This window comes from Pelobates fuscus, chromosome 11 (assembly GCF_036172605.1).
Source record: "Pelobates fuscus isolate aPelFus1 chromosome 11, aPelFus1.pri, whole genome shotgun sequence".
Classification (NCBI taxonomy): Eukaryota; Metazoa; Chordata; class Amphibia; order Anura; family Pelobatidae; genus Pelobates; species Pelobates fuscus.
Window position 1 is genome coordinate 130820067 of NC_086327.1, and position 16865 is coordinate 130836931.

Below are 16865 nucleotides of genomic sequence, written 5' to 3' on the forward strand. Positions count from 1 at the left end.
CAGCCAGTGCTGCATTGATCATAGCCTGGAAATCTACCAGAGTCTTAGTAGTTCTCCATATACAATCACAATCACAGGCCACTGTGGCTCACCCAATGTATACAGTACCACAAGGGCAATAGTACGTAGGCATCCAGACCAGATAAGATGTGATATACATGCGCAGTAGACTAACTGCAATACGTAATGTTAAATGAATAATTCACTAAAACTTCAATGATTGGTTGATTTTGCCTTCTGTATACACCCCTAAGAAAAATGTGTTTCATATATATACACGATGTACACGCATTAAAAACACACACTTTCATGAACTTCATAATAACTGGCGTACATTGATTGTTCACTCCAGTGAACATACATAGAAACAAGCGAAGCAGAATGTGTAGTGCATGAGTTCATGGCAGCGTAAGGGTTACAGACCCTGTAGAATTTTGAGCCTAACACATATAGACCTAGCCCATGATTTATATTACATATAGACCTGGTCCATGATTTATATTCCATGTAGACTTGACCCACGATTTTTACAACATATAGATTCAGCCCATGATTTATACTACATATAGACTTGGCACATTATTTATTTTACATATAGACTTGGTCTGTGATTTATATTACATTTAGAGTTGGCCTATGATATATATTGACCAAGCCCATGATTTATATTACATACCGACCCAGCGCATGATTTTTATTACATATAGACTTGGCCCATGATTTATATTACATATAGATCCGGTCCATGATTTATGTTACATATAGATTTGGCCTATGATTTATATTACATATAGACCTAGCCCATGATTTATATTACATATAGACTTGGCCTATAATTTATATTACATTATTGATATTATATTAGGATGCTGATATTGGCACTTATTGATATTATATTTGGAAATTGCTTTATAGATTGGGTTAGGGGGTACAGGGAATCAGGGATTACATGGGAGAAGGAAGGTCAGGGATTACATGGAAGAAGGGGGTCAGGGATTACATGGGAGAAGGGGAGGTCATGGATTACATGGGAGAAAGGAGGTCAGGGATTACATAGGGGGTCAGGGATTACATGGGAGAAGGGGAGGTCAGGGATTACATGGGAGAGGAGGAGGTCAGGGATTACATGGGAGAAGGGGAGGTCATGGATTACATGGGAGAAAGGAGGTCAGGGATTACATAGGGGGTCAGGGATTACATGGGAGAAGGGGAGGTCAGGGATTACATGGGAGAGGAGGAGGTCAGGGATTACATGGGAGAAGGGAGGTCAGGGATTACATGGGATAAAGGGGAGGTCAGGGATTACATGGAAGAAGGGACGTCAGGGATTACATGGGAGAAGGAGGTCAGTGATTACATGGGAGAAGGGGGAGGTCAGGGATTACATGGGAGAAGGGGAGGTCAGGGGATACATGGGGGTCAGGGATTACAAGGGGGTCAGGGGTTACATGGGGGGTCAGGGATTACATAGGGGTCAGAGATTACATGGGGGTCAGGGGTTACATGGGAGGTCAGGGATTACATGGGGGTCAGGGATTACATGGGGGGTCAGGGGTTACATGGGAGGTCAGGGATTACATGGGGGTCAAGGGTTACATGGGAGGTCAGGGGTTACATGGGGTCAGGGGTTACATGGTAGGTCAGGGATTACACAGGGGGTCAGGGATTACATGGGGGGGTCAGGGGTTACATGGGGGGTCAGGGATTACATGGGAGAGGGGGGTCAGGGATTAAATGGGGATCAGGGATTACATGGGAGAGGGGGGTCAGGGATTACAATGGAGAAAGGGGTCAGGGATTACATGGGGGTCAGGGATTACATGGGAGAAGGGGGTCAGTGATTACATGGGGGTCAGGGATTACATGGGAGAGGGGGAGGTCAGGGATTACATGGTGGGGTCAGGGATTACATGGGAGAGGGGGGGTCAGGGGTTACATGGGAGGTCAGGAGTAACATGGGGGTCAGGGGTTACATGGGAGGCCAGGGGTTACATGGGAGGTCAGGGGTTACATGGGGGGTCAGGGGTTACATGGGGGGGTCAGGGGTTATATGGGAGGTCAGGGATTACATGGGGGTCAGGGACTACATGGGGGTCAGAGATTACATGGGGGTCAGGGGTTACATGGGGGTCAGTGGTTACATGGGAGGTCAGGGATTACATGGGGGGTCAGGGGTTACATGGGGGTCAGGGGTTACATGGGGGTCAGGGATTACATGGGGGGTCAGGGATTACATAGGAGAAGGGGGCAGGGGTTACCTGGGGGGTCAGGGGTTACATAGGAGAAGGGGGGGGTCAGGGGTTACATGGGGGGTCAGGGATTACATAGGAGAAGGGGGGTGGCAGGGGTTACCTGGGGGTTCAGGGGTTACATAGGAGAAGGGGGGGGTCAGGGGTTACTGATTATTGGGGATCAGAGATAACAGGAGGGGTTAGACTCTGGTAGAGGAGGTCATGTCTCGGTCTCGGTCTCGGTCTCGGTCTCTCTCTCTCTCTCTCTCTCTCTATGGAGGGAAGGACCCAGCTCCCCCCAGTCAGTAAGGCCAGGGATGTACTGAGCTGCTGGTAACATTTCTGTGAGCTATAAACACAAGAGACACAGACACCGGATAAATGGTCGCCCCTATCAGCAGGACACAAACACGGGCTGATGTCTCTGGTACATAGCGCTCGGTCTCCCTCTTCGCACCGGAAGTGATGTCAGAGGAGCGGCGCTGAGTTCTCGCGAGGTCTGCCGAGATCTCCCTCTTTCTCCTGCAGCTGCCGACATGGTAGGAAGCAGGGCCCGCGCGGCCCGGGGATGGATGGGGATTCGGGGCCCTTGGGGGCCACAGGGCCGGCTCGGAGGGTTAGAGACCTTCCTGGCAGCCAGATGGGGAGAGACCTGAGGGCCCCGGGGGCCACAGCGAGGGAGAGACCGGCCATAGGGAGACATGTGGCCGGACCTGGCCTGAGACAGCGTGGGGACCCTGCCCGGGAGAGAGAGGGGGGACTGGGCCTGAGACAGCGTGGGGACCCTGCCCGGGAGAGAGAGGGGGGGACCCGGCCAGGGGGGAGAGAGGGGGGGACCCGGCCCGGGAGAGAGAGAGGGGGGGGGGACCCGGCCTGAGACAGGGAACCCAGCCTGGGGGAAAGGGAGGATCGGGCCTGGGGGGGCTTGAGTGAAAGGGGGCAGGGAGAGGGAAACTGAGGATTATTGAGGTGTATAATATAAAGGGGTACATGGTGCAGGATATTATTGGGGTGTAATATAAAGGGGTACATGGTGCAGGATATTATTGGGGTGTAATATAAAGGGGTACATGGTGCAGGATATTATTGGGGTGTAATATAAAGGGGTACATGGTGCAGGATATTATTGGGGTGTATAATATATAAAGGGTACATGGTGCAGGATATTATTGGGGTGTATAATATATAAAGGGTACATGGTGCAGGATATTATTGGGGTGTATAATATATAAAGGGTACATGGTGCAGGATATTATTGGGGTGTATAATATATAAAGGGTACATGGTGCAGGATATTATTGGGGTGTATAATATATAAAGGGTACGTGGTGCAGGATATTATTGGGGTGTATAATATATAAAGGGTACGTGGTGCAGGATATTATTGGGGTGTATAATATATAAAGGGTACGTGGTGCAGGATATTATTGGGGTGTATAATATAAAGGGGTACGTGGTGCAAGATATTATTGGTGTGTATAATATATAAAGGGTACGTGTTGCAGGATATTATTGGTGTGTATAATATATAAAGGGTACGTGGTGCAGGATATTATTGGGGTGTATAATATAAAGGGGTACGTGGTGCAGGATATTATTGGGGTGTATAATATAAAGGGGTACGTGGTGCAGGATATTATTGGGGTGTATAATATAAAGGGGTTCGTGGTGCAGGATATTATTGGGGTGTATAATATAAAGGGGTACGTGGTGCAGGATATTATGGGAGGTTTATTGGGGTTTACAATATAAGGGGTACATGGTGTAGGATATTATGGGAGGATTGTAGCGTATAGGGTACGATATGAGAGGTTCATGGCAGGATATACGAGAGTTATTGTTATGTCTAGGGACCAATATAAGCAGCATATGGCGCGGGGTGTCTTTAGGAGGAATATTAGGGTTTGTAATTATCTGGTGCTATGGATTAGTAGGACACATGGTAGGGTCTCTGCTGGATGATGGGGTAATTGTGCATGCTTGGTTTGTGGGGTTCAGACTATTAAGTTCCCTGTTCGAGGCTTTCTCATTGACAGAGGAATTGGCTGGGAGGAGAAGAACTGCAATTATGGACACATACTACAAAACTTTGTGGTTAAATGAACACTTCAAGCAATATAACTCCATCTATAGATTTAATGGGACATTCCAGGGACCAGAATAACTTCAACTAAAAGGTTGTTATGGTGACAGGGGAGTCTCTTGCCTCAAGAGGTTAAACCGTTTCCAAATGGTTTAACACCAAAGTTGCCTCTAGCAGAGATGTAAACTTATTTTAGATGAAGTTGTTTTGGTACCTGGAGTGTCCCTTTAAATATTTAGATTAAGTTGTTATAGTGCTTAAAATTTATATTCCTGATTTAAAAAAAAAAGTGCAATACTGTTTCCTATTTTATACTCGTGTAATTGGGTTATTTAGTAAGGCAGGGGTAGGTAACCTTCAGCACTCCAAATATTATGGACTACATTTCACATAATGCTTCTACTGCCGTAATGCTGGCAAAACATCCAGGTATATGTAGTGTACAACATCTAGAGTGCTGAAGGTTGCATACCCTGTTGCATACACTGTCATAGGACATTTTTCTGTATTTTATCTTGGTAGTCCCGAGGCTAGAGTCACATCATGACACTGTCATTTGCCATGGTGTGCAACAGTGCTCGGAGAGAATTACTGATCTTTATTCATTGGTTGATTTCACTGTAACTCAGCCATTCACCTGGTCAGTGACAGATCTGCGGTGATAGTTTTTTGTTTTGTTTTTTTATAAGCTGTACAATGACAGTCATATATTTTTTTACTTTATTTTTCCAGCCTTCCAAACTAAGAAAGACTAGGAAGCTTCGTGGACATGTCAGTCACGGCCATGGCCGTATTGGTAAGAATTTCCTCTGCTTTACCTTGTAACTCTTAATCCAAATGTTGTTTGTAAATGGCCCCTTTTCTCAATAAACTTGGCAGATGGGCCAACTGCCATCTCTGTTAAGCTTTGGTGATTTATAAACCTGACCATGTAAGTTTTCTCTGTTGAAATGTTGTTTTCTGGGAATATATGAAGCTTTTTGTGTTTTTAGTATATTGCTGCAGGATCACAATCAATGCAAAGTACTTTAAATCGACTTAGTTATTTTAAATGCAGTCATATCCCTCATGAAAGTTATTATTTAAAACAGTTATATTATGTATTGTGACTATAGAAAATTCTATTCCATAATCCCGAGACTAGAGTCACATCCTGGCACTTCTGGTTGCCTTGGTGTGCTAGAGTACTCGGAGAGAAAGTACTGATCTTTATTCACTGGTTGGATTTCAATATAGCTCAATCAGTCACCGGCTCAGTAACATGCTGATAATACGTAATCATTAAATTCATTATTGTACTGTAATGTGGACCGCTGGCCTATAGGAGGAAGCTGGTCCAGGTGATTTTTTTCCTAAACTAATGCCAGTTTCATGTTATTTTGATAGGCAAACACAGAAAACATCCTGGTGGCCGTGGTAATGCTGGTGGTATGCATCATCACAGAATAAATTTTGATAAATAGTAAGTATTTCTGTGTTTATGTGCAGAATATTAACACAATTTGTTGGGACAATTCAGTCTTTGTGGGTGTAGTCTTCAACTCTGTGCTTGGCTGTTTAAAGCTCTCTATACGCCTAAATATGAATTATCCTCTGAGCAGCCACAGCCTTGTTTAAGCTTATGTGGAATATGAGGTGACTTTCAATAGATTGCCTACAAGATTATTTATCAAAGTCAAAATAGCCACTCTGGAACAATTATCTACATCAGTTTTGTAGTCATTTGGGTTACTCTGGCCTTAAATTTGAAATTACCTTTAAATTCTTACTTTAGTAAATGACCTTCTAGGTCGAAATCAGATGTGACGCCAGTGCACCTGTTTGACACATTGCTTTTATGCCAAATGCAAGCCTTTTATAATTTAGAGCAGTAGAAAGACGTGCCTCATAATATAAGAGCTGGATAGAAATCAAATGCTTCATATTTTTTATTTTCTTCATGCAGTTTAGATGTATTTTTTTAATTTCCAGTCACCCTGGATATTTTGGCAAAGTTGGTATGAGACATTACCATCTGAAGAAGAATCAATCCTTCTGTCCCACCATCAACTTGGACAAACTGTGGACTCTCGTTAGTGAGCAAACAAGGCTGAACTACTCAAAGAACCCTGCTGGTCCCGCACCGGTCATCGATGCTGTGCACGCTGTAAGTAGTGTCCAGTACACCTTTTACTCACTAGCATAGTTTTATGTTCGGCGGTCCTAGAAATTTTCAGTTCATTTATTTATTTTACATCAAAAGTAACTTAACTTTCAGTAAGTTTTTCCAGTGCCTTACTTTGCCGTTATTGGCTCTTGTTATCTATGTAACATAGCACTGGCGAAAAAGCTCTAATGCGCACCATTTTCTACTTACAATTAGGTGAAACACAATGTGATTTGATAATCTTTAAAAGTTCCTCTTTTTTGGTTTGCTCTTGTCTCAGGTGAAATTGTTTACCTATTAGAACTTTGTATGCATGTGTCCATGACTTGAATTAAAGCTTTATTTTGTTTTATTTGTGGAACAGTAAACAGGTTTGTGTATTATTACACGCACTCCTACTCTATCCATACCCCTGTATACGGAGCGTAAATGAATAAACATCCATATACCGCCTTTTATCCATCCGCAGTCATATAATCGTCACAGCGGTCTTTGTATGTGAGCAAAGTAAGGGACAACTATGACTCCAAATGAATTTAAAAATCAGCCAGCAAGTTTGAAAAGAGTTGGAGGGAATTTATTAATGCTTATAGAAAATGCAGCAAGAAGTTAATTGTATAGAAAGAATGATTTATTAGCAACACAGTTTAATCTTCTAATCTGCTGGTAAGTTATAATGCTAGACTGTTTCTCATTAACCTGCCCCCTCCTGCTTTACTCTGAAATGGCCTACTGCGCCTGATCTCCACTTTCCATGAGGCAGTGTTTGTCATTGGCCTGTGCCTCTGTCAGCATTCAATACCTGGATTCCTGTTGGACAAACCGATCCCGAGACTAGAGTCACATCCTGGCACTGCTGGTTGCCTTGGTGTGCTAGAGTACTCGGAGAGAAAGTACTGATCTTTATTAACTGGTTGATTATATTGTGAATCCACCAGTCACCGGCTCAGTTACACTTTAACCTTCTCATCAAGCATCCCTTGTGCAGTGACTTTCCATACATGGCACATCGGAGATCCCAGTGTGGCGCTCTCTGCCTCTTTGAAGCTGGGTGTATCTGCTGTGTCAGGATCAGCCTGTAGGGGGCAGGTGTTAAATCCTCAGAGTAGACCATGGTATCTCTGCCTGTCAGTCTCCTTGTTCCTGGTTTAATTCTGTGTGATTTACAGACAATAGGGGCGATTGTTAGGATGATGGAAGAGGTTCTGTAGCAGTATGTTTAAATATAGAGTAAGGTTTTGTTTGAACGTTACCTAGTAATGTTTTATTTCTTTCCCAGGGGTATTACAAGGTGCTTGGAAAAGGAAAGCTCCCTAAGCAGCCAGTGATCGTCAAAGCAAAGTTCTTCAGCCGAAGAGCAGAAGAGAAAATCAAAGGTGTCGGCGGTGCTTGCGTGCTGGTTGCTTAAAGATTTAATACTCCCAATAAAAATTTGTTCTTTACATTGTTTGGGTGTTTTTTTTCCACATTACAGAATGTCTTATTATCACTGCAAGGTCGTTTATAGAGGCTGCGTACAGGATTCCCTTAATGTAAAGTGCCAAATACTCAGCCAGGAAAACTAAATTAAAGGAAAACTATAGGCACCCAGACAACTTCAGCTCATTGAAGTGGTCTGGGTGTGGTACTTCTATCAGTTTAACCATTCAATTGTAATTATTGCAGAGAAACGGCAATAATTTATAGCTAGGGTTAAAGGACCACTATAGTTGCCAGGAAAACAAACTAGTTTTCCTGGCACTATGTAGTCCTTGGGTACCCCCACCCTCAAGGCCCCCCTCCTACTGGGCCCAAGAGGTTAAAACCCCTTCAGCCACTTACATTTCTCCAGCGCCGCACTCCCTCTGTACTGGGGAACTCTCCACCCCCTGCCGATGCCAGTGCCGAACGCGCTGCAAGAGCCGCGTGCCTTCAAACCGCCCATAGGAAAGCATTACTCCATGCTTTCCTATGAACGTCCAGCGTCTTTTCACAGTGAGAATCGCGGAAGTGGCTATCAGTGAGACGGCCACTAGAGGCTGGATTAACCTTCAGTGTAAACCTAGTTTCTCTGTAACTATGTTTTCAGCTGCAGGGTTAAAACTAGAGGGACCTGGCTTATTGAGCTGAAGTGGTCGAAGTGCCTATAGTGGTCCTTTAACTCCACCTCTAGCAAGGGGGCTCTTTAGTGCAAGGAATGCAATTTCTAGCCTGTTTCCTTTTAATAATCACAACCTTTAATTTGAATCTAAGTAATGCTTTTTAAAAAAAAAAAAAAAATTCTTATTTAACTAGTCCTGCTAATCATTGAGAAAGGGATAATTGGGGTCTCACTGCTCAATTCTCTGCTATTTATGAATTAAATCCCTTTTGTTAATGCAACCCTAGCCACACCTCCCCTGTTTGTAAATCACACAGCAAACATGGGGCGTTGTTTCATTTTTAATATTGATATAGCGCCAGCATATACCGCAGCGCTTTACAATTATAAAATGGGGGTGATTGGTGAACTGAACTTCCTGCTGGCTATTAACGGAACAGGAGATATAACATAAATTAAACAGTGAGAAATAAAGGGAGTTTAAAGGGACACTATAGTCCCAAGAACAACTACAGCTTAAAGGACCACTCTAGTGCCAGGAAAACATACTCGTTTTCCTGGCACTAGAGTGCCCTGAGGGTGCCCCCACCCTCAGGGACCCACTCCCGCCGGGCTCTGGGGGGAGGAAGGGGTTAAACTTACCTCTTTCTCCAGCGCCGGGCGGGGAGCTCTACTCCTCCTCTTCTTCCTCGCGACGTCATCGGCTGAATGCGCATGCGCGGCAGGAGCCGCGCTCGCATTCAGCCGGTCGCATAGGAAAGCATTCATAACGCTTTCCTATGGACGCTTGCGTGCTCTCACTGATTTTCACAGTGAGAAGCACGCAAGCGCCTCTAGCGGCTGTCAGTGAGACAGCCACTAGAGGCTCTGGAGGCTGGCTTAACCCTCAGAATAAACATAGCAGTTTCTCTGAAACTGCAATGTTTATAAAAAAAAAGGGTAAAAGGTAGCTGGACCTGGCACCCAGACCACTTCATTAAGCTGAAGTGGTCTGGGTGCCTAGAGTGGTCCTTTAATGCAGTGGTTGCAATGTCTATAGCCTGTTCCTGCAGGCTTTTTAATGTAAGAATGCCCTTTTCAAAGAAAAGACTGTTTACATTACGGCCTAGGAACACCTTGAGTGGCAGTCACTCGGCCAACAGAGATGCATGTGCAGCATTGACGTTCCCTAAAGAGATGCATTGATTAAATGTATCTGTGAGGAGATGCTGATTAACGCAGCACGACTTTTTGCTGTGCATGTGCAATAGCCTCCCAAAGCCGCGCTATTTGAAAGCATTGGATTGGCTGAGATCATAAAGTAAAATTATAGCCAATGAATTGAATCCATCTAGATGCGTGGCGCTGGGGGAAAAAAGGTGTGAAAATCACCTATTTAATGGGGGCTTGTAGTGATCTTTGTATTCCTGCGGTTGTTTCTTCAAACATTAGACCTCACTCTAGAGAAATTGCTTAAGAAGACTTTGCAAGTTACATGCAGGGAGGAGTGGTGGCTAGGACTGTAAACCAGGTTTAACTCAAATGGCAGGGATTTGAGCAGTGAGACTGCAAGTGGCAAGGTCTAAACACCAAAATGAAGCTAATGTTTTGGTACTTAGTGTGTCCCTTTTAATTATACTTTTATGAATTTCTAAAGCCACTTTAAAAGGATGTGTGTCCACTACAATGGTGACTTACAGAAGCTATTGTGTACTGAAATTCTGATCAGGCTCAGCCAACTACTGCTGATGTTGGCTTTTCTTGTATTCCCTAAACGATGTTTAACAAGTGGTTGTTTTTTTTTCACTATCTCATTGCATCAAACTTAAATTAACTCCTACAATTCTCTCAAAATATCAGTGCATGATAGGAGTTGTAATCTAACTGGCCACTCAATATGATGCAACATAAAGTTCCTGACAGTTTTTTTTTTTTTATTATTTTTTTTTTTCCTTAAGAGCAGGTGTGAAAAATGTGAAGTGATTTGTTTTTTTAAATCAGGGTTAGTTAGCTAAAAGGACACTATAGTAAACACTGTCTTTTTAGAGAAAAGGCAGGGTTTATATTGGGGTCTAGTGACACCTCTAGAAGCAGTCACTCAGAGGGCTACTCGAGGTGCGTCCTGGGTCAGTTCTACACCATAGAGATGCAGATTGGTGCAGTGAGGCATTTTGCTGTGCATGTGCAATAGCCTTTAAATGCTTTCCTATGGGTAAGTATTAGATTGGCTGAGATTGTCAAATTTGGTAATATCAGCCGAGGAGGGGGCAGTTGCATGAAAACCTGCAAGGCACTGGAAGTAATGTGGAGCATTCCTTGACGAAAAATACCTCATCGTGGGCAAGAGTAAAGTATGACAGATGGCTAGCACAAGTTAACCAACTGCAACAAAAAGTTTACAAATTAAGATTTTCAGATCCCAAAAATAATATATTAGGGAGAATACGTGGGAGTAGTAATACAGAGAACGAGGGGGCGCACTAGACCCCGATTTTCTTTACTATTTGTGATTTGCAAATGTCTGGATCCTGTACTTTTTATGAAATTTGATGTAAAAGCTCTGATTTTAAAACGAACACTGAATGGTGCTGATTTGATTAGAATGACCGATATTCGACTGGATTTGGCTTTAGTAAATGTGAGAATTCCCAATCTGTTTTTTGCGCTGTGGAATTTGTTGGCGCTTTATAAATTTTAATAATATGGGTAGTTATGGTCAAAACCTTGTCATCAGTATATTATATCCAAAATACCATTAAAGGAACAGCACACACAAAATAAAATATAGTTTTTAATTTTACAATTCTACTGAAAATCACAATAGGTGGGTATTTAGTTCCACCACGTGGTCATATTGTGTTAAGCCCACCATTACTTCACAGTACCCCAATATCGGTGGGTCCTACACAGTGGTGGAATTACAGCCGGAGCAGCTGCACTGGGGCCCCGCACACTATGGGGCCCCGTCGGGTGGCGCATGGACTTTTTTGCTTTATCGGTAAACAGGGATCCGGTCAGGTGCCACGGCCCTTTGTTTGTGACCGGGCACCTGTGATATTTGCTGACCCGGAGGAAGTAACAGCCGATCACTTCCTCCTAGCTACTTATAAAGTGCGGAGCGTGAGAGGGAGGAAATTGAGGAGTCACACAAAGGTAGCATTGGGGGAGAGAAACAGGAGCTGCAGCAGGACTCTAAGCAACTTACCATCCTGTAAACAAAAGGAAACAGGAGTGTGGTTACAGATATAAAAATTTACATTCATGTGTTTATAAAAAGTATATATAAAAATATATTCAGTAAGGGTGCTAAAAAGGCATTCAAAAAGGTTATAAAAATGGGGGGGGGGGGAACAATGTAGAATTGTAGAAACACTAAAAATGAATTAACAAAACAGAAATATGTAAAAAATATATTAATAAGTAGGGATGTGCCGGGGCAAAAAATTTGTTTTGGTTCGGAAATTCAGGTAAGTAAAAAAAATTGTCTGCTTTGGCAATTCGGGCCAATGGCATTCGATACAGTTCTTCAATACGGAACTTAGGTAATTTGGAACTTTGTAAGCATCCGAATGTCTGATTTGCATGAAACCAATTGCACATGTCTAGTAAGTGGTTGTGGTGGCAGTCCTGGCAATGGAAGGCAGAAGCCCTATAGATGTGTAAGTGGTTGTGGTGGCAGTCCGGGCACTGGGAGGCAGAAGCCCTATAGATTTGTAAGTGGTGGTGGTGGCAATCCTGGCACTGGGATCCCTACAGATGTATAAGTGGTTGTGGTGGCAGTACGGGCAACTGGGAACCCTATAGATGTGTAAGTGTGTAAGCATCCAAATGTCCGAATTGCATGTAATTTGGCCGAATATACATTCAGAACGAAACGAATTGCACATGTCTATTAATTAGCAGCTACACACTTAAGTGCCTTACACCATTAGGGAAAGAAAACCCATAACACAGTTAATTAGAAGTGTATATAAAGTGGAGCGTAACAGGGAAGAGTACACTCTAAAATAAATTAAATGATATATACTTACGTGGATATCTTTACTCCAAGTTGAGGAATTCCATATATAATAAAAAAGAAGAAAAAAAAGACAGTCGTGTAATCCTGTTAAATATATGGCATTTAAAAATTGTGATTTATATAAAAGGAGTATTACTCCTACCACTCTCATAAAGTTTCACACTGAGGTGATTATATTAAGATCTCTACTCTACCTCACGAAAGCTCAGTCAGTATGAGGAGAGATGTTCTGCAGTCTCTATAAGGCGTCTCCCTTGATGCAGCTTTGTCTTTCTCCGAAATGATTTTATTGTGTGTGTACCTGTGTCACAGTGTGTTTGTGTCTGAGTGTGTGTGTGTCAAGGTGTGGCAACAGTACCTACATAGCACCACTACATGTACCCACATACTCTATACAAAAACATGCTTATATTCAAACGCACAAATACAACCCAGCAAGGATGGGGCATAGCATTGTGGGAGTTGTACGACAGATGGGGATCTACCTTTTGGCCACCCTTGCAATAGAGGGGGGCCCAAAAAAACTTTTTGTACCAGGGCCCTCTCTACATTAGTTCCGCCACTGGTCCTACACTAATTTTAACATGGTAGATTAACATGCTGACTGCAATAATAACTGCTTCCAGAGACCCTTCTCAATCTATGCTTTCCTGTGGCCACCTCCAAGGGGGCACCAATAGTGGATAGGTGGGCTGCTCAGCTAATGTAACTAACTGAACCCCCATATTTGTTTGCTGGGATAGGTGGTTTTAAGAAGCCTTGTAAAATTGAAAGCTGTGTTTTTGTGTTTGTATCTGTATTTTGTATACATTGACGGTGGCACCATTCTTGTGAAATGCATGTTCCGGGTGTCCCCCTCAATCCCCCTTGTTATCAGTATATTATATGTTATATTATATATATTATAAGTCTTATGTAAGAGATCAAGATTTCACAGCCTGCGCTACTAGCGAGGTCAAAAAAGTTTCTTGCCACAGAAAGCCTAGAGGGTCCATGGACCATTTACCAGGGCTGAATTTTTACTAGCCAAGGCTGAATTTTTACTAGCCAAGGCTGAATTTCTACTAGCCAGGGCTGAATTCTTCTCACCAACAGCAAATGCAGAATGGACCTTTAGAGCCCTTCATGATATAATATACAGTTATATATACAGTAGGGATGTGCATGGGCAAAAAATCTGGTTCAGTTCAGCTATTCTGGACTCCGGCAATTCGACACTACGGTTCGGCACTTCCAAAATTTGTGACTTCTGAAATCCGGGACTTCGGTTAGGCACTTCCGAAATTCAGGACTTCGGTACTTCGGTTAGGCACTTCCGAAATTCAGGACTTCGGCAATTTGGGACTTCAGCAATTCCCTAACCCTGACCCCTAACCCTACCTCCAACCCTAACCCTACAGCCACCCCTAACAGTACCCCAACCCTACCCCCAATGCCAATCCCACCCCTAACGCCAACCCTTACCCTACTCCCAACCCTAACTCTACCCCTAACAACTACCCTACCCCCAACCGTTGCCCTAGCCCCATCCCTACCCCAAACCCTATCCCTAACCCTACCCCCAATCCTACTCCCAACCCTACCCCTAAGCCTACCCCTAAGGGTTGGGGGTAGGGTTAGGGTTAGGGTTAGATTCCTGTTATTATTAACGTAATTTACCCTCCCTCTCTTGTTTTGCCACTTTTCAGAAATCCAAAGCACTTCGGCAATTTGGTTTGGCACTTCTGAAATTCGGCACTTCGGTTCGATTCGATACTTCCAAAATTTGGCACTTCTGAAATTCGGCAATTAGGACATTCGGAAGCATCCGAATGTCCAAATTGCCGAAATTTGTCTGAATTTACATTCGGAACTAAACGAATTGCACATGTCTAATATACAGTTTGTATTAAATTATTTTTACCGTTGACTCCCAGCTGCAATGGGTAAAGGGGGAAGGACACAGCCTTATCAGCTTCTATTTTATTATTCTATTACCTGAGAAAGCTGGTAGCTGTTTTTTGTTTTTTTTTTGTTTTGTTGTTTTTTTTATTAAAAGGGGATTTTAAAGCAAAGTCCTTTTAAATTTATACTAATAAATGAGAAATGAGTAAAACTGCTAGATGGAAGTTGGAATGGTAAAGGAAAGTTATAGGATCAGAAGCTGAACTGATACATAACAGGTAATTGTGGCTACCTGTGTGAAAGCAGAATAAAGAGGGCTTCTTGTGGCCACAACCCTCCCCTGTTCCCGGAGAATAATGTGATAGTTTCTGTTTCAGTAAAGGTCTTTGGGTTTGGAAGCTGCGTGGCCGGTGGTTTATTGCAGACAGTGTTATCTGTAACGATACATTATTACATTAAAGGGATGATAGAGCTCCCCCATCAATATATCACAGTACACCCCTAAAATAGACTCACCACAGCAAATGTTTTAACAGGGAATGGACATACAAAGAGAAAGAGACCTATAAATACTGGCAGAATTCATTCCATGTTTGTGATCAAACCATGGTGGCACTAAAGTAATGCTGCCAAGGCTGTAATTGTGACAGTAAATAACGAACAGCTTTCCATTATCGGTATTGTTTGCTGACCCTATTACTGTGCTGGAATGAAAGCTCCATTCTGAAGGAAAAGGAGAGTGGAGCAATTACAATTATTTATACATCACCAACCTATTCCACAGCGCTGTACAATAGATAAACCAAGACAAACAATTACTTCTGACAAAACGCATCTGACACACAGGAAAAATGTTTACTGTTTATACATTTATTAGCACAAAGACTAACTCTAATGTTATTATAAAACTTCTACGTGGGGTGTCCATCTCATATATAAATGTTTTATTATATAGATAATGTATAGATAAGTACAGATACACAACAGGGTAAAGAAATAGTACATTACATATACAAATATGATACAATATAGAAATTGGGATACAGCTGAGTATCCAAGAAAAAAAGATAACAAATAATAGGTCACTGGTCCCTGTATTACAATATACAAAATCTTTAACAAGGAACGATAAACTCCGCTGTCACTGTTTTCCAGGAATTCCTGATATATTGATCTTACTACCCAACTCAATGATACAAGAAAAAATATATTTTAAGGCTCAAGAAATCATTTATTTATTGAAAGAAAGAAAGAAAGAAACAAACAAACACTAACAATGTATATAAGTATCTCTGCACTGATTGCCTCCTGGACCTAGTTTCCAATACGCCAATCATGTTTTGTTAGAATTTAGTGTTTGTTTTGTTTACCTATGTACAGTGCTGTGGAAATCGTGGGCATTATATAAGTAAATAGTAATTGTGATTGAGTGATTGGATAGAACTAATTTATTGTCAGAAAGAGATTTGTTCAATCTACAGTTGTGCTCAAAAGTTTGCATACCCTGGAGAATTGGTAATATATGTACTATTTTTAAAGAAAACATGAGTGAGCAGGCAAAACTATTTTTTTTTAAATGGGATTCATATTTAATTGTAGGTTATAACAGAATAGGACAATCATAAAACAAAACATGGCAACAAAGAAAAAAATTGAAATGACCCCTGTTCAAAAGTCTGCATACCCTTAGTTCTTAATACTGTGTATTGCCCCTTTAGCAACAATGAAAGCGTGAAGTCTTTTATATAGTTGTCTATGAGGTCCCTAATTCTTGCAGGTGGTATAGCTGCCCATTCGTCTTGGCAAAATGCCTCCAGGTCATGCAAAGTCTTTGGTCGTCTTGCATGAATCCACGTTTGAGATCTCCCCAGAGTGGTTCAATGATATTAAGGTCAGGAGACTGTGATGGCCACTCCAGCACCTTCACCTTTTCTGCTGTAACCACTGGAGGGTTAACCTGGCCATGTGCTTAGGGTCAGTCATGCTGGAGAGTCCCATGCGCAGCCTTCGTGCAGAAGAATGCAAATTGTCTAACAGTATTTTCTGATCACATGCTGCATTCATCTTGCCATCAATTTTTACAATATTCCCCGTGCCTTTAGAACTCACACCCCCCCCAATACATCAGTGAGCTACCACCATGCTTCACAGTGGGGATGGTATTCTTTTCACTATAGGCCTTGGTGACCCCTCTCCAAACGTAGCACTTATGTTTGTGACCATAAAGCTCTATTTTAATCTCGTCACTCCAAATTACAGCGTGCCAGAAGCTGTAAGTAGTGTCAGGGTGTTGTCGCGCATATTGTAATCAAGCTTTTTTGTGGCATTGGCGCAGTAAATGCTTCTTTCTGGCAACTCGACCATGCAGCTCATTTTTGTTCAAGTATCGTCGTATTGTGCTACTTGAAACAACCACAGCGTCTTTTTCCAGAGCAGCCTGT

The 16865-nt window shown here is 42.6% G+C and overlaps 1 protein-coding gene and 3 non-coding genes across 4 annotated transcripts; all 4 read left to right on the forward strand.

Annotated features, from left to right (window-relative positions):
- The first annotated feature begins 2686 nt into the window (after positions 1-2686).
- On the forward strand, positions 2687-7907 carry RPL27A (ribosomal protein L27a). The gene is made up of 5 exons (XM_063436626.1): positions 2687-2770; positions 5047-5110; positions 5701-5776; positions 6286-6460; positions 7740-7907. Exons 1-5 carry the CDS (start codon positions 2768-2770, stop codon positions 7866-7868), a joined length of 447 nt encoding a protein of 148 aa, XP_063292696.1. The 5' UTR covers positions 2687-2767; the 3' UTR covers positions 7869-7907.
- LOC134578224 (small nucleolar RNA SNORA3/SNORA45 family) lies at positions 4838-4967 on the forward strand. Its single transcript, XR_010086089.1, has one exon. It is a non-coding gene; the product is annotated as a small nucleolar RNA SNORA3/SNORA45 family (small nucleolar RNA).
- On the forward strand, positions 5448-5579 carry LOC134578222 (small nucleolar RNA SNORA3/SNORA45 family). Its single transcript, XR_010086087.1, has one exon. It is a non-coding gene; the product is annotated as a small nucleolar RNA SNORA3/SNORA45 family (small nucleolar RNA).
- Positions 7288-7418, forward strand: LOC134578223 (small nucleolar RNA SNORA3/SNORA45 family). The gene has a single exon (XR_010086088.1). It is a non-coding gene; the product is annotated as a small nucleolar RNA SNORA3/SNORA45 family (small nucleolar RNA).
- Positions 7908-16865: the final 8958 nt, after the last annotated feature.